The sequence below is a fragment of the Narcine bancroftii genome, chromosome 9, assembly GCF_036971445.1.
Source record: "Narcine bancroftii isolate sNarBan1 chromosome 9, sNarBan1.hap1, whole genome shotgun sequence".
NCBI lineage: Eukaryota > Metazoa > Chordata > Chondrichthyes > Torpediniformes > Narcinidae > Narcine > Narcine bancroftii.
In genome coordinates, this window is record NC_091477.1 from 117523677 (window position 1) to 117546298 (window position 22622).

General features: G+C 44.1%; 1 protein-coding gene across 4 annotated transcripts in view; it reads left to right on the forward strand.

The window, feature by feature from the left end:
- Positions 1 to 22622, forward strand: part of LOC138742700 (mediator of RNA polymerase II transcription subunit 12-like protein) — a 404210-nt gene that overhangs the window by 115019 nt on the left and 266569 nt on the right. For all 4 annotated transcript variants that reach the window (XM_069897449.1, XM_069897451.1, XM_069897452.1 and 1 more), the window contains 4 exons: positions 2605 to 2739; positions 3414 to 3540; positions 9695 to 9927; positions 19808 to 19912. In XM_069897449.1, coding sequence (XP_069753550.1) covers positions 2605 to 2739; positions 3414 to 3540; positions 9695 to 9927; positions 19808 to 19912 — 600 coding nt within the window. The remainder of the gene's footprint in view (positions 1 to 2604; positions 2740 to 3413; positions 3541 to 9694; positions 9928 to 19807; positions 19913 to 22622) is intronic.

A 22622-nucleotide genomic window follows, 5' to 3' on the forward strand; every position in this document is an offset into this window, starting at 1 on the left:
GCAGCCTTGCATTCCATCACTCCATACCTAAATGGGCATCTGATTTTCATGTAACTGCTATATATTTTCTTGCTACTTCCAACACAATCTTTACAAATACTTTTTGATATTTAGATAGTTTCAATTTTGGTCTTATCCCTTCAATATTACCTCATAAAAATAACATTGGGTTTTCTGGGAATTTAATTCCTGTAATCTGTCTTAAAAAAAATTGCCAAATTTATCCAAAAGGGTCTCACTTTAAGGCAGGACCAAATAGAATGTAAAGAAGTACCTATCTCCTGGCCACATCTAAAACACTGGTCTGATAAATCTAATTTCAATCCATTTAACTTCTGTGGCATGAGATATAGCTGCTGTTAAAATTATATTGAACTAATTTGTCATACTATCTCGACACAACTCTGACCAATTTTGTTCATCTATATTAATATTTAAGTCTGCATCCCATCACTGTCTGGACCTATGTACTCCCCGTTTGGGAGTGCTCTTCTGCAATAAAGTGGACAATAAATTTCTTTATGTGTCCATTGCGGATCAGCATTTGTTCATCATACTTCACGGAAACATTTGGTTTGTGGTGGTTTTCTTGTAGAGGATGCAATTAGTTGTCAAGAAAAGATTTTTAATTCATGCCAACATTAGTTGTTGCACCCGAGTTGCTTGGGAATTTAAGAATCGATAGCATTGGTGGGTCTGTAGTTGCAAATAGACTAGACTGGTTAACGTTGGCAGATTTCCTTCCATGAAGGACCTTCTTCATTCACCAATATATTCCAGACATGTAATCATTTGAATTTGTGTTCCTTGATGGATTTAACTTGTACGTCTGGATACAAGTCCCGTAGCCACCATACTGATTTTGCTGTGGTTCGACCATGGGCTATTGCAACTTGAGAAGTAAAAACACAAAGCTGGGGAAACTCAGCAGAAAAAGATTCATAGCCAATACTTCGGGTTTGAGCCCTTCACAGAGTGTAGGCAGGCGCCTGACAAAATGGTAGGAGCACTGTCCCAAAGGTAGGAGGTAATAAGTGGATAAGGGAAGGAGGGCACACCAGCAAACAGGGGGCAGGGGATGGCTCTGTGCATGGTGCGGGAAGGAGGTGGAATGCTGGGGGAAAGGAGACAAAGGGAAAGGGAAGAGAGGGAGAATGGAGAGTAGGCTGGCAGAAATGAGAGAAGTCGATGTTAATACTGTCTGGTTGGTGAGGGCCCTTTTGCTATATTTTTGGTATTTGTATATACTGTATCTTTATATAAAGTACACTGTTTGACCAGCTGAGTTTCTCCAGCATTGTGTTAACCATGGTATCTACAGAGTTTTGTGTTTTACTATTGAACTTGTGTGTCTGGATACAAGTCCTATAGCCACCAATTGCTGTTCTTCGGTGATGGTGATATCATGAGCTGTTACACTCTGAGAAGAACTGATTAGCCCATTGCAGTACAAGTATTCCTGGAGATAAATTATTATTTATTAATGGCAACAGAGACACTGTTAGTCGATCTGCATTAATGACATGCCGCTGAATAATGTCAGCTCTAGAAATACTGTGAACATTCTGGCACAGGTCCTCCCATGATGCAGTTGAGTGTGGAATTCTGGTATTTTTCTCCCAGCAGCGATGAAGGGAAATGATCTGTCCAAGTTGAGAATGTTTGTGATTTCAAAGGGAAACTTGCAAGTGGTGGTATTTTCCCTTTTCCAAGATGGTGGAGGTTGAAGGATTGGAAATTAAGTAGCTATTTGTCTTGTAACTCCCAATCAATATGAATGAGCTGTTTCTCCCCTCTCCCCACCGCTCTCCCCACCGCTCTCCCCACCGCTCTCCCCACCGCTCTCCCCACCGCTCTCCCCACCGCTCTCCCCACCCCTCTCCCCACCCCTCTCCCCACCCCTCTCCCCACCCCTCTCCCCACCCCTCTCCCCACCCCTCTCCCCACCCCTCTCCCCACCCCTCTCCCCACCCCTCTCCCCACCCCTCTCCCCACCCCTCTCCCCACCCCTCTCCCCACCCCTCTCCCCACCCCTCTCCCCACCCCTCTCCCCACCCCTCTCCCCACCCCTCTCCCCACCCCTCTCCCCACCCCTCTCCCCACCCCTCTCCCCACCCCTCTCCCCACCCCTCTCCCCACCCCTCTCCCACCCCTCTCCCACCCCTCTCCCACCCCTCTCCCCATCTCCCCACCCCTCTCCCCACCCCTCTCCCCACCCCTCTCCCCACCCCTCTCCCCACCCCTCTCCCCACCCCTCTCCCCACCCCTCTCCCCACCCCTCTAACCACCCCTCTAACCACCCCTCTCCCCCTCCTCTCCCCCTCCCCTCCCCCTCCCCTCCCCCTCCCCTCCCCCCTCCCCACCCCCCTCCCCACCCCCTCCCCCCCACCCCTTCTCTCCCCTCCCTATCCTCTCTCCCACCCCACACCCCCTCACCACTCTCTTCCCCTCGCCTCACCCACCTCTTCCTCAAATCCCTTCCCTCCCTCCATTTCCCTCTCCCTCCACCCTTCCCTCCCTTTCTCCTTCGGAAGATGCAGGACAACAAACGGGCCGCTTGGTGTGAATTAATTCTCACTATCTCTTTGCAACTCGGTCCCACAGCAAATAGCACCTAATGATGAAGCCGTCGTGACATTGTTATGTGAGTGGGCTGTCAGCTGCAAGCGATGTGGGAAACACAGAGCTATGACGGTGGCAAAACTCCTGGAGAAGAAGCAGGCTGAAATTGAAGCAGAGGTGAGTAAACACACACAAATGCCAAACCTGAGATCCCGATACCAGCAGAAAATGTCAGGAAACTTAAATTCAATAGATGCCTCTTACATTTGCAACTTAAACTGGTGAAAGAATTTTATTCAGTTGACGCTGTAAGTTCTAAATCTTGTGATGATGGGGCTGCATTTATTATTCTATCTGGAGATTAAAAAAATTTAACTGGAACCAAATATACAGTGGTGTCTGTTGTAATCAACTTGCGTTTCCTCTGGTAATTCAACATTCTGGTTTTTGAGGCAGATCAGGTCAGACTGATGTCTTCCCTTCTCCTGATCATGCACACTGAATAGAAGTGATGGTGCAAAATGCATGATATATGAATCACGATTTTGGCTGATGTGTGGGATTCTTGTGGCCAGTCCTGGACATGGGATCAGTTCGCTTCCAGTATGGGACTGGTTAGGCGGCAGGCACCAAGTTGGGCTGAATGGCCGCTTCCATGCGGCTCCTGCTTCCCACCCACAGAGCTTACTTATTTGCTTGTCTGCTCCTTCTGTGACCCATTGACTACAAATGCTCAAAGTGGGAACATCTTGAATTTTGTCCCATCTCAATGAGTTGTTCAGTGAAGCCGACGTGTTGGTTAGACTAAATTGAGATGTTCTGATTCACTTATTCATGTCTCACCTTTTCAGCGATGTGGGGAATCTGAAGTCTTGGATGAAAAGGAGTCAATTTCTTCTGTGTCACTTACTGGATCAAGCCTTCCTGTTTTTCAGAACATTCTGCTTAGGTTCCTTGATACCCAAGCTCCTGTATTAAGTAAGTATTAATTTTCGGCTTTTATCTCTTGTTGAACCCCTGTGGGACCTTCATTACCAACATTGTCTCCCATATCAATTTGTCAAACCAATATCAGAACCTCGATAAAGAGTTCCAACCTGAAAGGTTGACTATTTCTCCCTGGAGATGCTGCCTGGCACACTGAGTCCCTCCCAGCTTCTCTATGTGGTTCTAAGACTTAGCTGTTCAGGAGATTTGTTCTGGTTCAATTCTTCTTCCTTGCAGATATATCTCACTGTAGTTCTCTGGCAAGTGATTGACAGAAACTCTTGGAAAATGGATTAAATGGAAGAACACATTTGCTGCCATGGTTTCTCTTCTCACATTTGCTATATTACCCATTTTGGTTAAAGGAAGTGGAAGGATGGCAGAGCTCCCTGGGATTTTAGGGGCTTGCTCTTCTTGATCAATTGGCAGCTGATACCCAAGGTTAGGAATTCAGCTGGAAAATAAATCATCAGGTGATCTTCACTTTCTTGATGTGTGTGTGTTTTTTTTAAGACATACAGCATGGTAACAGTCCCTTCTAGCCTATGAGCCCATGCCACCCAAATACATACAACCTCTCCCGCACAACCCGGTACATTTTGAAGGGAGGGAGGAAACTGGAGCACCCGGAGAAAACCCACACAGATAGAGGGAGAAAGAACAGTGCAGGATTGAAACCCAGGTCGCTGGTGATGTGATGGTGTTGCGATAACCATGAAGCAAATCCTACTACTTGCAAGTCCTCGACGTAATTGGTTTCAGGCACATTGGCAGGTTGTGAAATCTTGAAATACACTCAAGCTTTCTTCTGATTTAGAATGCTGTGGTCTCATTTGTTCAAGAATGAAAGCAAATTCCGCACCAGGTATCTGAGTTAAAAAGAGATGGGCGGTAACATCAACATTTTAGAATGATGTGTAGAAATACATTGACTTTAGCCAGCCAGGATCACGCACAACACAGTCTAGAAATATCAGTCATGGAGTTCGACAGCAGGGAAAGAGGCCTTTCAGCCCAACTGGTCCACATTGGCTGATCACAGGAAGTGTCCTTATTAAAACACACATAAGAGAATCGCAACAGGCATAACACACATAACTACTCTCATGCACGAAGCACAGTATAATCAGTCACATCGAACTTAACACGACCGGTACTAGAAACTGTGTACAGTCATACAAGCACAGTACAACCAAGTCACATCAGACTTAACATTACTGACCCTAGCAGCTGTGTACAGACTTATAACAACCAAGGGTCACTGTATGCTACCTGCTCGCTGTTCCTTGTCTAACATGGGCACAGCTCCAATCCTATCTATCCCACCCGATCCCTGTATAGTGCACACCTTACCATTTGCTCCTGAAGTGTTGTCTACATTTGCAACCTGGAGCAGGGTTCGTCTCACGCTTAAGATCAAAAGAGAGAGCTAATTCATGTGGTGGACATATAGTACAGTCAGCTGAAGGGTCCAGCCCAGGTAATCACTAGGTTGGCATCAATGGGTGGGCAGAATCCAACCTTGATTGGCAGGTGATGTTTCAGACAGAGAGGTCACGTCACCCCCACCCCCCCCCCCCCCCCCCACAATAATGCACATTCCCAGGAAAGGTGACAATCGATAGAATCATTTATGTCCAATATCCTCTCATCCCTTTGCCATGACTAGAAATCTGCCAATCTCCAATTTAATATTGAAGTCACGTTGCAGTCATACTTGGAAGCCACACTTGGATGACTGTCTATGATTCTGGTCACCCCATTACTGGGAGGACCTGGAGGCTTTGGAAAGGGTACAGAAGAGGTTTACCAGGATGTTGGCTGGTTTAGAGGGCATGAGTTCTGTGGAAAGGTTGGGCAAAATTGGGTTGTCTTTTCCAGAGTGCAGGACACTTGAGGATGACTTGATAGAAGTTTATAAAACCATGAGAGGTATTGATAAGGTAGACAGTCAGTCTCTTATCCCCAGGGTAAAAGTGACACAAACTCGTGGAGATGATTTTAAGGTGATGGGGAGGAAGTTGGATTGGCTGAACATTTCCCGAATATTCTTTTTGTTTTAGATTGGTAGAATCTGTAGTTCATGCTTATAAAGTTGTAGAGTCACAGAAACAGGTCATTCAGCTCACCATGCCCATGAAAACCATCAGGTACATATCTACGCCAATCCCATGGATCTGGTCTGCAACCTTTAAGTGTTCATCTCAATACTTCTCAAACGTGAGAATCAGTGCCTCCACCATCTACTTGGGTTTGCAATCCAGGTTTCAACTAACCTCTGATTGAAAACTTTTTCCTTTGAACATTTTAAAACTTCTTTTACTTTATGCTCTCCAATTTTAGATGACTGGGCAATAGGGAATAAAGTTTCCTACAATCTACCCTATGCATGAAACTTCAGTTAATTTAAGTCTTGCTAGGCCCTACCTCAATCTCTGTTCCAAGGGAAATCAACCTTGTCAGTCCTGATAACTAAAACATTCCAGGCAATACCCAGGTAAACCTCCTATGTATCCCCTGCAATGGAATCACATCTTTACACCTTTACACACAATATCATGGTGTGGCCAAACCCAGGTTTTCACACCAGAACTTTCTAGCTCTTAGATTCTGCGCTCCTTCAAATGAAGACATTTTCTAATCTACCTGCGTTTCCATATAACCATATAACCACTTACAGCACAGAACAGGCCAGTTCGGCCCTACTAGTCCATGCCGTAACAAATCCCCACCCTCCTAGTCCCACTGACCAGCACCCGGTCCATACCCCTCCAGTCCTCTCCTCTCCATGTAACTATCCGGTCTTTCCTTAAATGTAACCAATGATCCCGCCTCGACCACGTCTGTCGGAAGCTCATTCCACATCCCCACCACCCTTTCCGCCTTCAGAAATCTTTGTTATGTTTCACTGAGGTTTTTCTGTTCAAAGTACCCAAGCCCCAAACATTCATTGTGGATGTTCTACCGTTATTAGTCCTCCCAAAGTGCATCACTTCACACTGTTTTCACATGGGCTTCCTCCTCCTTATCAAGAACACACTCATTTTTATTTCAGCTGTGGGCTTACGAATCGTGCCTCTCATATTCTGATCCAGATTGTTAATGTAGCAGGGGTCCAAGTCCTGATCCCTGCAGTACACCGCTGGTTTGTTTCTCTAATCACCCACTGCCGTTTGCTACCAAGGCAGTTTTGCATCCTAATTGCCTGGTTGCCATGGGTTCTAACACTTTTATTGTAGGATCATGTCAAAGGACTTTGTAAAGTCCATTTAAAGAACATTACTTGCAGAGCCCTTGTCAAAGCATCTTGTTACCCCTGCAAAAAAAAAAATTCAATCATATTGATCAGATAGGATTCCATCCCCCATCCTCCACAACAGCAAGGTTAGTGTAGTGGTTAGCACGATGCAGTCATGTAGCAACCCAAGTTCAAAACCACAGCTATCTGTAAGGAGTACGTTTGTTCTCCAGTGTCTTCATGGGTTTTCCCTAGGTGCTCTGGTTTCCTCCCATCCTCCAAAATGTATGCGATTCGAGGTTGATTTCAGTGTAATTGGGTGGCACAGATGAAATGATATTTTTTAAATTAAAAATTTAGCAGAATTATGTGGCCGCAGGAAAAAGGGATCTCAGGGTTGATGTGTTATCTGATGATAAATCTGAAGTCTGACTATCTTTAATTAATGCCTGAACATTCAAGTTTAGTCTTGTTCCTCAGAATTTTATTTTGCAACTTCCCTGTCACAGAGGTGAGTCCCACAGGCCTGTAATTATCTGGTTTATCCCTGCTGCCCTTCTTGAATCTTCTTGGTACTACCCGCCAGTTATCTGACCCTTCATGTGTTCAACAATGATTTAAAATATCTCTGAGCCCAAGCAAACCCTTCTTTTCTCCAATTGTAGCCAGGGATACGTCTCAACCAGGGACATCCTGGGTATTTAAACATTTTTAAACCATTGTAGATCCCTTGTACCTCCTTTTTATTATGACAATCTAATACCCTGCCTTGATTCCTCCAATTCCAATGTACTTCTCTGTGGAGAATACAGGAATGGGAAGTATTCATTTAAAACCTTGGCTATATTCTTGGGATCCGTGCACAGGTTGCCATTTTGGTCCCTAATTAGCTCTTCACTGTTACACTTTTACCCTTGTTATGAGTCCAGAGGACCCCAAAACCCAGCAGCAATAGATATTCACCAAGTCAAATGGTTACTTCAACAAAAGTTGCTTTTAATTATCTTTAAACACGAAAAGAGAATCAAACTTTAACTTATTACTATTAACTTAACAAACCTAACTTAACCCCCTTCTAATTCTAAGTGCACGTGTATGTAATGTATGTGTAAGTTCAGAAATGTTCTTTGATTCACAGTCGAATCTCACTTCTCACTCCTCCAAGTTCACCGGTATCAGGCAATTTTTATACTGTGTTCAGAATTTAACATTTATGAATTTCAGCTCAGGAAGGTTCTTGTTGGTTTTCAGAGAGAGATTTGTTGTTTGCTGGATGCAAACTGACTCCTTCTAATCAGTCACGTCAGTGTCTTTCCGAAGAAACTTGCCCCATCGTGGTTTTCCAGATGATAACTTTCTTTCAGGTCACCACAGAATTCCTTTTTGTTTTCCTTATTTCAAGTGAAACATTAGGCAGCCAGTCCTCTCCTCTTGTATGGACCACAAGGGATTTGAACTAAGAACTCACAACCCCATCTTCAAAATGGGGGTTTCCTCAAGCTTGCCAGCTTGTCCTGTTCCAGTCCCAGCTGCTGCTGAACTGAATTCTCTCTCTCTCTCTCTCTCTGTTTGACTCTCTCTGCTTGCAAAACCACATGATCCTCTTGGAACAGCAACCTTCACTCAGACCGACTGCGGCTTAGAACCTAATCCTCCAAATTCTTTCATCTGTTGCTTTTCAAAACAATCCATTAGTGAAGTCCCTTGGGCATCTTCACAAAGATGATCAATTTCATTGTGTTTTTGCAATAAAACTGCACCTGCTGCTCCCTCACTGGCATCCACTGCTAAAGAAAATGGTCTGTCAAAATCAGGAGATTTTAAAACAGGGTAATGGCATATTATCTCCTTTAAATTTTTCAAAGCTGTCTGACAAACCTTAGTCCACACAAATTTCTCCCCTTCAAAAGATTGGTTAAAGGAAGGGCAACCGCAGCAAGATTTCTACAAAATTTCCTAAAATATCCTGCCTTTCCTAAAAACCTTCTTGCTGCTTTCTTTCCACTGGGAAAATGAAATTCAGAAATTGCATTCACCTTCGTGAAGTCCCTTGGGCACTTCCCAAAGCTTTTACAAAGGTATTCAGAGCCGGCCTATCTGGCTTGAGCAGAGCTCCAGTATTTTAAATGAGATCTGTTTTGAAGTGTTTGTATGTGACCTACACTAAAAAAACCAGCCCCAATTTATCTCCCAAAATCATAGCTATATACAATATAAAGCACAACATATTCTGTCACACCCTTAATATACTATAAAATACTTTGGGATTCTCTTTAATCTTGTCCACCAATTATATCTTCTGTCCCCTCTTTGTCCTCCAAATTTATTTTAAGCACCACTCTACTTAGTATACTCCTGATTTTCAGCTCTCTGTACCTGACATGTATTTCCCCTTTCTTTTGGACTCGCTGCCTATACCTTATTGATACCTAGTGGTTGTGGACTCCCACTACTTCACTTACAAGAATGCATGAGAATGCTGAATGATCAAAGGAGCTGCTCACACTAACCATCCAAGACTCTCATATTCATGAAGCTATTTATTTATATGTGCGAAGACTTTTCCTGCATATGTATTGCTTATCTTTATGTGTATTATGTCTGGTTGTATGTCTACCCCTTTCGCACAGAGGACCTGTTTCATTGGGTTGCAATTGTCCAATCAGATGACAATGAACTTGACATGACTTGTAAAAGTCTTCAACCTTATTGGGGTCAACCTGTTAGGTGGCAGAGTTCCAAAAGGGCAGCCGACAAAATGAAAAGAGGTTTCAAATTATTTATGACTCAATTTGCAGCACAGCATTAAATTTAAATCTTAAGTTTTATACGTTGTTGAAGATGTGCTCTTAAGTATTATCCGAACAACTCTGACTCTCGATGTTTTTTTTTGTGCGTGTGTACTAGCTGACCTCAATAATGAAAACGAAAAGGCAGAATTTGTAAATCTAGTGCTGCTGTTCTGTGAATTAATCCGCCACGATGTCTTCTCACATGATGCGTACATGTGCACACTCATATCCCGTGGAGACCTCACGTCCGTCACTGCCGCATCGAGACCACGATCTCCCACAGCAGCCAATTCAGAGGAACGTGACACAAAGGAGCATGATGGCAGTCACCTGGGTGGCAAGCTGGAGGTGAGTGGGGTGTTGGGAAGGACAGTGACATTCTTTCATTTACAAGAAAATCCCTTCTCCTAATTTGTCACCTCCTTTTGTTCAATTTAGTCTGTCCTGGAGAGATACAGCACAGAGAAACAGGCCGTATGGAGCACGTTCATTAAGCACTTGTGCTTTTTAAATTTTAATTTAGACATACAGCATGGTAACAGGCCCTTCTGACCCACAAGCCAGTGCTGCCCAATTAACTTATAACCCCTGTACATTTTTGAATGTGGGAGGAAACTGGAGCACCCGGAGAAAATCCACTCAGACACAGGGAGAACGTATAAACTCCTTATAGACAGTGCCAGATTTGAACCCGGGTCGCTGGCACTGGTATAGCATTGCATTAACCACCGCACTAACCGTGCCGCCTGACTGATCGTGTTTTGTATTCTCCACATTTTGTCACCAACGCCCCTCATATTCCACCGCTCACCGACACACTCGTTTAGGGTGGTCTGTTAATTTACCATCCCTTGTTGATATTTATCCTTTTATCAATATCACACGGTTCTGGAATGGGGATGTTCAACATAGAAGGGAGAGCATTACAGCACAATGTTAGTGCCAAATTAAGCTGGTCCCATGCGCTTTCATGTGATCCACATTCCCCTGACCCCTGCCTGTTCATTTGTCTGTCTTTTAAACTTTTTGGTGTTGCGTGTAATGAGGGGCAAGTGAGAAGATCCAAAGTGTAGAATTGGTTGATAAATAAGAAAAGAGTAACCTAAGGCCTTTTCAATAGGAAAGGGGAATCTTGGGTGTGGTGAAGGATGTTGGTGGATGAGTAGGGTGAAATATAGAAAAGAGATGAACTGAGAGGTTTATAAGATTCTCAAAAAATGAATGCAGAGAAAGCATTTCTCTTTGGGAGGCCTAAAATCAGAGTTTATAAATATAAGATTGTGCCAGTAAGTCCAATGCAAACAAAACCTTTTCACCAGAAATGGATGAGAATGTGGATCCTGCTGCTAAGAAGAGAAGCAGAGACGACAGCACCCGTGGGCTAGGTTCGAATCCAGCTCTGACTATAAGGAGCTTCCCCATGTCTGTGAATTTTCTCTGGTTTCCTCCCACCTTTCAAAACACATGGGGGTGTAGGTTAATTGGGGTATTTTGGCGCCTTGGGCTCATGGGCCGGAAGGGCCTGCTGTGTTTATGAATTTAACATTTAAGAATGTGAGGGAGAAAAGGATAAAAGATTTGCTGATTAGGTGAAGAGATGTTGGTAAGGCTCTCACATGAAACAAGAGCTGCATTAGATTGATGATCTAAATATTGCTTTTCTGTGATGTGGATGGATAAAATTATATTTTAGGATCTTGGAGCGTATTTATTGATGTCTTAGTTTGCCTGAGATAAGGAGAAAGATTTGCATGTTCATGCTCTGTGGACTTGGCAGGATGTTTTTCACATGAACATATCATTGAGCAAATACTGTAGCAACCTCGATTTTGAGGTGAATGTGAACCAGCATGTTGGATCTTCCTCCTTTGCTCTTGGACTGCCTGTGCAAGAGGTTTTATTGAGAGGTTTGTCAGGAACTTGCATTAATTTCCCAACCCAAAAAATGAGGCTTGCTACAATCCCACAGCACTTTAGTCTCTGGTGTGGGATTCCAACCTTCCTTTTGCACATCTCAAGATTCATTTATTGTCATGTAATAAAACTGGTGTAATATTACACAAAATTGCCTTTGGTTTGCAGTAAGGCTGGGAAGTACTTTGCGATGTGATAAAGGCTGAATACACAACTTTCTATGGTAAACTGACATGCCAGAATTGGCAAAAGGCAGAAATATTGCCAGCACGGTGGGACACCAGGAGAACTGCTGCTTACCTGAGTTCAAATCTGACCTCAGCTTCCACTGGTGTGGAGTTTGCACTTTATCTCTGTCCAGCGGCTTTTCTCCAGATCTCTGATTGCCTCCCACAGCACAAAGGTGTGAGAATTGGCAGGCAAGTTAACCAGTGTTGGTTGCTGTTGTGTGTATGTGAATGGGGGAATCTGAGGGGAATGTGGAAACAGGTTGGTGGCTTCGATCCACTGCGTCAAATAGCTCACTGCTATGTCAATAGAAATTATGGAAATGGGACCATAGTGAAATGAATTTATTGCACTTTCTTACATTGACTTGCAGTTTTCGATCTCTCATGACGAAGTGAGTTTAGTTTCATATAAATATACTGGTGAGGCTTCACAGGGTATTGTGAGGAGTTTTGGCTCCTCTTTTAAGAAAGGACGTGCTGATGTTGGTGAGGCTCACAGGAGCTTCACAAGGATGATTGCAGGAACGAAAGGGTTGTATGAGGAGCGTTTGACAGATTTTGGTTTGTAACTGTTGGAATTTAGGAGAATGAAGGGGGGGGTGAGAATCTCATTGAAACATTTTGAAAGGAGAAAGGGTAGAAAGTTGTTTCCCATGATGGGAGACGACAAGAGGGCTCAACTTCAGGATTGGAGGGTGTCCAATTAGAACAGAAATGTGGAGGAGTTTCTTTCATCAGAGGGTGGTAAATCTGTGGAATTTGTTGCCACAGATGGCTGTGGAGACTAAATCATTGAGTGTACTTAAGGAAGAGATTGATAAGTTGTTGATTAACCAGGGCATCAAAGGTTATGGGGAGAAGGGCAGGGGAGTGGGGCTGAGTGGGAACATGGATCTGTTCATGATTAAATGACGGGGCAGACTCGATGGGCTGAATAGCCTATTTCTGCTCTTATGGTCTTATACATAAGTACAGATGCACTGAAATTATTCCTTGCTTCAGCTACTTAGGTTTCTGACGCTGTAGGAAATGTACACTTGAGTTAATGCATTTTAAGATCTATTAACAAAAAAATTAAATTAAATGACCACAGGATAAATTTAAATAAATAAGTAATCACAGTTTCAATTAGAGAGAAAAATATGATGTACAATCGTAATGACTTCTGATCAGTGAGGTTTTAAATGATGACAAAGTATTTGTCGAGCAATAGGATATTCTCCTGATAGTTATTCCCTAATGAAATATTCAAGCAGTAAATGTTCAATTACTCAATTAAAGACTTGTTGCAAGTCTCGGGGAAAAGTTTCTCTTTGCAAAATTTACATTCGCTTCCCTTCAGGGAATTGACAGGCATTTCCCTGCTTCTTCATGCACAATTTACAAATGCGTGCACCATTTGCGGAAACAGAAATAAATTGTTTTCTGTGAAGTAAAAACACAGGAATGCTGGAGGAACTCAACAGGTCTCACAGCGCCGTAAGAGGTAAAGATACTTAACTAATGATTCAGGCCTGAGCCCTTCTTCAAGGTACAAGTGAAAAGCAGGGAGGTGCCTGAATTAAAAGAAAAGGCAGGAAGTGAAACACAGACCAATCAACTTTTGCCTGTTGACTTGTGCTCCTTCCCCTGTTCTTTCCTTTTACTCCGGCCTTTTAATTCAGGTGCCTGCCTGCTTTTCACTCATTAAAACACGAAGAAAAGTTTAGGCCTGAAACGTTGGTTCTATACCTTTATCTGAATGGGCAACTAAAGCGGCATCATCTGCAAAGAGTAGTTCACGGACAAGTTTCTCTTGTGTCTTGGTATGAGCTTGCAGGCGCCTCAGATTGAAGAGACTGCCATCCGTGCGGTACCGGATGTAAACAGCGTCTTCATTGTTGGGGTCTTTCATGGCTTGGTTCAGCATCATGCTGAAGAAGATTGAAAAGAGGGTTGGTGCGAGAACACAGCCTTGCTTCACGCCATTGTTAATGGAGAAGGGTTCAGAGAGCTCATTGCTGTATCTGACCCGACCTTGTTGGTTTTCGTGCAGTTGGATAATCATGTTGAGGAACTTTGGGGGACATCCGATGCGCTCTAGTATTTGCCAAAGCCCTTTCCTGCTCACGGTGTCGAAGGCTTTGGTGAGGTCAACAAAGGTGATGTAGAGTCCTTTGTTTTGTTCTCTGCACTTTTCTTGGAGCTGTCTGAGGGCAAAGACCATGTCAGTGGTTCCTCTGTTTGCGCGAAAGCCGCACTGTGATTCTGGGAGAATATTCTCAGCGACACTAGGTATTATTCTATTTAGTAGAATCCTAGCGAAGATTTTGCCTGCAATGGAGAGCAACGTGATTCCCCTGTAGTTTGAGCAGTCTGATTTCTCGCCTTTGTTTTTGTACAGGGTGATGATGGTGGCATCACGAAGATCCTGAGGCAGTTTACCTTGGTCCCAACAAAGCTTGAAAAACTCATGCAGTTTGGCATGCAGAGTTTTGCCGCCAGCCTTCCAGACTTCTGGGGGGATTCCATCCATACCTGCTGCTTTGCCACTTTTCAGTTGTTCGATTGCCTTATATGTCTCATCCAGGGTGGGAACCTCATCCAGCTCTAGCCTTAGGGGCTGTTGAGGGAGCTGGAGCAGGGCGGAATCTTGGACTGAGCGGTTGGTACTGAAAAGAGATTGGAAGTGTTCTGACCATCGGTTGAGGATGGAGATCTTGTCGCTGAGGAGGACTTTGCCGTCTGAGCTGCGCAGCGGGCTTTGGACTTGGGGTGAGGGGCCGTACACAGCCTTTAGAGCCTCGTAGAAACCCCTGAAGTCGCCAATGTCCGCGCTGAGCTGTGTTCGTTTGGCGAGGCTAGTCCACCACTCATTTTGGATCTCCCGGAGTTTGCGCTGAAGATGGCTGCATGCGCGACGGAAGGCTTGTTTCTTCTCTGGACAGGACGGCTTTGTAAGGTGAGCCTGGTGGGCAGCTCGCTTCTTTGCCAGCAGCTCCTGGATTTCCTGGCTGTTTTCGTCAAACCAGTCCTTGTTTTTCCTGGAGGAGAAGCCCAGTACCTCTTCAGTGGATTGCAGTATGGTAGCCTTCAACTGATCCCAGAGGGTTTCAGGGGACGGGTCCGTGAGGCGGGTTGCCCATTCAGAGCCAGCTCTTCAGCGCTTGACGTCCTGCTTTGCGGAAACTGCCAAAATGTTTGGCCTGGAAGTCAGCCTGAAGAAAACTGAGGTCCTCCATCAGCCAGCTCCCCACCATGACTACCAGCCCCCCCACATCTCCATCGGGCACACAAAACTCAAAACGGTCAACCAGTTTACCTATCTCGGCTGCACCATTTCATCAGATGCAAGGATCGACAATGAGATAGACAACAGACTCGCCAAGGCAAATAGCGCCTTTGGAAGACTACACAAAAGAGTCTGGAAAAACAACCAACTGAAAAACCTCACAAAGATAAGCGTATACAGAGCCGTTGTCATACCCACACTCCTGTTCGGCTCCGAATCATGGGTCCTCTACCGGCACCACCTACGGCTCCTAGAACGCTTCCACCAGCGTTGTCTCCGCTCCATCCTCAACATCCATTGGAGCGCTCACACCCCTAACGTCGAGGTACTCGAGATGGCAGAGGTCGACAGCATCGAGTCCACGCTGCTGAAGATCCAGCTGCGCTGGATGGGTCACGTCTCCAGAATGGAGGACCATCGCCTTCCCAAGATCGTATTATATGGCGAGCTCTCCACTGGCCACCGTGACAGAGGTGCACCAAAGAAAAGGTACAAGGACTGCCTAAAGAAATCTCTTGGTGCCTGCCACATTGACCACCGCCAGTGGGCTGATAACACCTCAAACCGTGCATCTTGGCGCCTCACAGTTTGGCGGGCAGCAGCCTCCTTTGAAGAAGACCGCAGAGCCCACCTCACTGACAAAAGGCAAAGGAGGAAAAACCCAACACCCAACCCCAACCAACCAATTTTCCCTTGCAACCGCTGCAATCGTGTCTGCCTGTCCCGCATCGGACTGGTCAGCCACAAACGAGCCTGCAGCTGACGTGGACTTTTTTACCCCCTCCATAAATCTTCGTCCGCGAAGCCAAGCCAAAGAAGAAGATACCTTTATCTCATTTGGAAACAGCGAGACCTGCTGAGCTCCTCCAGCATTTGTGTGTTTTTACTAAAATCACGGCATCTGCAGACTTTCGTGTTTCACTGTTTTCAGTAAAGAACAGTTTTCCAAAGGTGTTGTCCGGCCCACACTTTTCATCAGGGGAACCAGGCGACTCATTTTGTGTAATTTGTGCAATTTTGTGTAATACTGCACGTTCTGAGCTATTGCATGACAATAAAAGGAATCTTGAATCATGCTCTTGAACCTCCCCATTGGAGCAGCATGGTTGGCGTAGCAGTTAGCGCAATGCCTTTACAGCACCAGTGCTTGGGTCCGGGGTTCGAATCTGGCTCTGTCTGTAAGGAGTTTGTACATTCTCCCCGGGTCTATGTGGGATTTCTCGGGGGGAGGGGGGGGCTCCAGTTTCTTCCCACTGTTCGAAACGTACCAGGGGTGTTAAGTTAATGGGGTGTAAATTGGGCAGCGTGCTGGATGTCTAAATTAGAAACAAAATTAAAATAAACGACTCCAGGAACACCAAAGATATTCCTGGACTGTTGAAAGGTCTTTTTTTTTAACAGTAACCGCAGCAGTGAATAGTTATCAATTCTTCATTATTTATTTACCTCTTTTACAGTGTCTGCACATAATTAATTTCTACTCTTGCCATTGGTGTACCTTGTGTACCTGCTTGCCTGCGGCAACTAAGAATTTTGGTGCATTTGTATATCCTCACCTTGAATAATTATAACAAGTTTAGTCATATTTCAGTATTGACACCACAGGAACTTTTAATCAGCAAATTGGAAATCCTGGCAGTTAATTATGCTTAGCACCTAGATAGAATTATTTACAGTTTTGCGGAAATACTGTCCACATATAAAAAAAAACTGCATTAACTTCTAAAAATAAAACATTTTCACTTCTGTGCAGAAGTATGATATCATGATGGGACAGCCCTTCCCAAAAACCCACTACTTTTTTGGACATTTGTTAATAGTGAACTTTTTTTTAAAAAGTCAACATAAATGTGAGAAATGGAAATAAAACAAAAAAAAAGTGATTTAACAATCTGTTGGGGGGCATTTGTTTGAAATATGCAAGGACTTTCTAAGAGAGCTGGTGTTAAAACCAGCACTGGTGCTGTAAATTGATCTGTGTTTCAATTAGAATACTAGGGCAGCAACCTTGAACCAAAATCTGTGATCTATATTTTGATGGTAGTGGCTGACACCTCCCTGCTTTTCACTTGTACCTTGAAGAAGGGCTCAGGCCTGAATCATTAGTTAAGTATCTTTACCTCTTACGGCGCTGTGAGACCTGCTGAGTTCCTCCAGCATTCCTGTGTTTTTACTTCACAGAAAACGATTTATTTCTGTTTCCGCAATCACAGACAAACCCTGGAAGGTTGAAGGGAGAGTACAAACTTACAATGGGATCAAATGTACTAATTGGTGTCTGCATCACGTGTGGAAGAGGTTTATTATGCTACATCTTGCATTCCTATGTAATACATTGCATTGTGGCCCATTAGCTTATGATCAGGATAAGTTGCAGAGGTTGAATTTTGCTGTGGGTCTCTGAGTCATGACAATGGATGCCAGAGAGCGTAGCAAGCTGTAGTACTTTTGGTGGACCAGGAGGTTTTATGAATTTGAATGGGGCTCAGGGAGTGTGGCAGGTGGTGCTCCTGCCTGTGACTTTCCTCTGCCAAAGCTACCATCCTGTACAAATAGGAAAGGGACAAGGTGAAACAGCAGGTCAAAATCAGAATTAGTTCTGTGGGTGGAGGCTTTGGCCTTTGGGGTTCACCTGGCTGATTGCTGGGTTGTTCCACAAGGAATGGCTGAGCAGGTTGCCACTCTACTCAATGGGTCTGAGAGGGTAATCTTGTTGAAATGTGTAAGATCCTGTGGGGTGAGAAGACGGCTTCTGCTTTCGGCAATCTAGAAATTGGGACATCGTTTCAGAATGGAGAATTGAACTTTTAAGATGGTTGAGGAATTTCTGTTTTGAAGAATCTTTGGATTCTTGAACACATTTAAGGCTGAGCAATAGTTTGGAGAGAATGGGAAAGGCATGAAGGTGGTGTTGAGGCCAAGAACAGTTCAGCTATGAAGAGAATGGTAGGGCCGAGGAAGAACAAGACTGTCCCCTGCTCTGGTAAGATTAGCGAGGAAAACATTGAGCAGCAAAAGAGCAGGCCCTTTCACCCATGTGTCTGTGCTGAACATAATGCCCACATCAAATTAAAAATCTACTGCTCTCTCGTGTTAGCTCTTCCGACATCCTTCTTCATTAAATTTAATTTCTTAAATTTTAATAAATTTAAATTTAAACATACACAGCACAGAAACAGGCCCTTTTGGCCCCCAAGCCCGTACCACCCAATTATTTACACCCAATTGACCGACACCACTGATACGTATTTTGAAGTGTGGGAGGAAACTGGAGTCCCTGGGGAAAACCCACGGAGATGTGAGGAGAACTTACAAACTCCTCACAGACATCACGGGATTCGAACCCTGGTGCATTGGTGCAGTTACAGCATTGTGCTATTTGCTAGGTTAACCATGCTGCTTCATGTTTATGTATCTGGAAGCTTCTTCAACGCCACTGTTGTCTCTGTATATCAATACTATTAATTGTATACATTTCCCTTATATTTGACTATCCAAAGTACAAATATTTTGTATGGATTAAACTCCATTTGTCACTTCTCTACCCAATATCTGAAATTGATGTAGACCAGTGGTTCAACCTCTTTCTTTCCACTCGCATCCCACTTTAAGTAATCCCTATGCAATCGGTGCTCTGTGATTAGTAAGGGATTGTGGTGCGCTGTAAGACAGAATCAGACACGCACAAGGTAAAGACTGTACAACAGGCTTTAATCCACAAAGACGTCCACAAAGCCAGGCTGGCTGTGGCTGCAGCAACTCTGAGTGAGGCCTCGGGAGGCCGGCGCAGGCTTATATCCCGGAGGGTGATTGACACCCGACCGGGTGGGGCTTGATCCATTCAGGCCGACTGATTGACAGCCAGCCAGGTGTTGTCCTGTCCCCTTACACTCCTGTAGGTACAGAGGATGCCCCCTGCAGTAGGCTGGTACACCACCACAGGGATTGCTTAAGTTGGTCTGTGAGTGGGAAGGGAAGGTTGAGAATCACTGCTCAATTGTTACTAAAATATTTTGCTTGAGAAAAATTGTCATTGGCCCATTTCCTTTGGAGTTATGAAACCGTGCACATAACGAGTCAATGAGGGACGATTAAAACAGTGGTTTTCAAAATTTTTCTTTTCACCCACCTACCACTGATCTCGACCCTGTTGCATTCACTGATAACTCTCTACAGTATCCCCAACTCCATTAATATTCGTATCATCTGCAAACTTACCAGCCTACTCAGCTATTTTTGTCATTTAAGCATATCACAAATAATAGGGGTCCCCACACCAATTCCTGCAGAATATCGCTGGTCACAGTCCTCTACTCCGAATAACACCCTTCGAGCATTGCCCTCTGCCTTCTGGGAGCCATCCAATATCGCTGGTTACAGTCCTCTACTCCGAATAATATCCTTCGAGCATTGTCCTCTGCCTTCTGGGAGCCATCCAATATCGCTGGTCACAGTCCTCTACTCCGAATAATACCCTTCGAGCATTGCCCTCTGCCTTCTGGGAGCTATCCAATTTCATATGCAAACTCACCATGGATCCCACGACCTGCACCATTTGAATCAGCCCACCATAAGTGACTTTGTCAAACGCCTTACTGAAACCCATGTATATAAATATCCACTGCTCAACCCTCCACATCTATCTTTGCCACCTCTTCAAAAAAAAATTTTTACATCAGATTGGGAAGGAAGGACCTTCTCCTTGCAAAGCCACATTGACTTCTTAAACTGACCATGGCTTTCCAATGGTTTTTAGTTTCTTTCTTTCTTGTATTGACTGTGAGTTTTCAAGAACATAATCTTCTATTTATAGGATCAAGGGCTTGGCGAGCACATGGATATAGACACAGGACCCAGCAATCTGTTTGATGAAGTGGACACAAATGACTTCAAATCCGAATTTGGACCTGAGTTTGCAGTAGGTTGAAAACTCTCATTCAGAATTTCTTGGCCTTTCCATCAGTTTGAAGGGGAATGAATGTAGTGACCACAATCTGTGTGAATTCCTGGTATTGGTTTAAAAGGTTCTGAGGGTGCCAAGAATGAAAAAGTAAATCTGATGTGTGAACCATAGAACAGAAACAGGGCATTCAGCCCATCCAGTCTGTCTCAAACTATTTTTCTGCCTCATCCCACTGACCTGCATCCAGACCATATCCCTCTTTCCCTTTCCTGTCTATGTACATTTTTAATGTCAAAATTGAGCTTGCATTTATCATTTCAGCTGGCATCTTTGCTCCACACTCCCACCACCATTGAAGAAGTTCCCTGTAATCTTACCTTTAAACTTTTTCCCCTTTCACCCTTAACCCATGTCCTCTAGTTTTTAATCTCGCCTAAAAGACTGCTTGCATTTACTCTACCTATACCCGTCATAATTTTGAACGCTGTCCTATCTCCCCTCATTCTTCTATGTTCCAGGGAATAAAGTCCTAAATCATTAAACTGCCCATCCTATGGCAATAATACCAGAAGAAGATGAGAGCAGTTTTCACTCGATGACTTGACTAATACTTAATCTCTTCAATGATTTAAAACAAAAATGAGATTTGCAATCATTGAGGATCCACACCACCCAGGATGTGACCTTTTTTAAGCTGCTGCCAACAGGAAAGAGGAATGGGTGCCACAGGACTCGCACCACTAGGTTCAGGAACAGTTGTCATCCCTCCGCCATAAGACTCCCCAACTCAATCAGGGACTCATTTAAGGACTCTCACTTGGCACATTATTTATCATCGAACATTCATTTTCTGTATTGCATTGTTTTCTTTGTTTACATTTCTCTCTTTTCTACGTGCATCATTCCTTGAGTACAATTTTTTTTACACTACTGATCCATTGAAATTCTGCCTGGCCTTTAGGAAAAAGAATCTCAGGGTTGTAGTGTGATGCCATGTAGGTACTCTGACAATAAATCTGAACCTTGAACAAATTATAGAAGACCCCTCCCACCCAGAGTACAGTATCTTCAACTTCTGAACAGCTGTCTGGGGAGCTTGCTGTAGGGATATTGGGTCTTGTATTTAACCTTGTTGACAGAGCAAAAGGTTTTCACTGGTTGTAGCTGGTGAAAGGTGCCAGAGAGAACAGACCAGTATGACACAAAAGAAAATGAATTGAATCTGGGCATCAGTCCCTCTAATTTATTTTTGTGGAAAGATAAATTGAATAGGAATCAATAAAGATTATTTTTCTCCAAAAAGAAAGATATGTGTGAATTATATTTTATTCTGAAGAAGAAGTAGGGGAAGACAACTTGGTCAGCATTGGAGAGACAAATTCATCATGATGGACAAGTTAGACTGAAAGAAGACATTCCCTCCTCTAAAATTATGACTCAAAGTCTCAAAATAACCTAAGTGTTTCAGGCAGAGGGGAAATGGAGCAAAAATCTTGGGTGCATGGTCTTTCATGACTCAAGTTATCAATCTGAAACTCTGATCCCATCTGCTAAATCATCCTCTTGTTAATTATATTTGGTGTGAGTGTTCCCAGTCAATTCACAGATATGTTTTTGAGGTTTTATTTGCTAAATCAATGGTTTGTTTTGAGATCTGTAATTTCCAGCACAAGTTCTCTTTAAGTTTAAAAATGTACTCTTGATGAGAAACGCAGTCATTGATATTGGCCAACCACTTGTGCAACCAAACCCTCTTGTAAAGGAAGTAACAATGAGCCAAGTTCATTATGTAGGGTTTTTAAGTGTCTTGTAAAACATTTACACATGCAAGAGTTTGTTCATAATTGGAAGCAAATGAAGGATGCCAGGGGACTCACACTTGCCTTGATTACCTCAGGATTACCTCAGGATTACCTCAGGATTTTCTTCTGCAGACCATAGTCTGATTTTGGAGACATAGCACAGCTCCAAAGGGTTCATTCACCCAGACCTCATACCGGTGGCTCCATAAAAGCTTTAAAAAGCCTTTTAAAAGCTGTTAAAGGAGCTGATGGTGTTTCTCTTTAAAATTCTGCATTTGCCAAGGTCTGTGCCCAAAATGGCAGCGCTTGTGGTTGGCAATGACGATGAAGGTTTGCAAACTCTGGGGGGAGCACAGGGGTCCAGAACGTGGAGGACACCCCTCTGTTGAGAAGACGAAGCAGAGGAGCTGACACTCCAGGGCGATGGCCACGCTGATGGACCAGCGAGGGGCTCAGCAGCTGAGTGACCCACACAGGCCGCGGGCGACTTGCGGTCGGCAGAACTGCATGGGGTGCAAACTTCTGGAGACTGGCTCACGGGAACCAGGATTTTGAACCGAGATTCGAGAGCGTGCTGAGGGCAAGAAGGGTTCCTGAATGGCCTCGGGCACTGAAGGCTTCCAGATCGTGTCTGAGGTTTGGATCTGGAGCTCATGTGGCCAATGAATTGAACAGGGGTCTGTGCCAGCTGCAGAAGCTGCGGGAGCGAATCCACAGACACCGAGTGACTCTGAAGAGACTCTCTTTTGCTTCTCTTTATATCCTACTATAAAGGGCACTGGATGACACTAATGGCGACTCTTTGACAAATTGGCAAATTCTTATAACATTATACAGTATATTCTGTACTATTACATGGCAATAAAGGATGCTTGAATATAATTTGTTTCAAAATGTGCAAATGCTACAAAATCCAGGAGTCA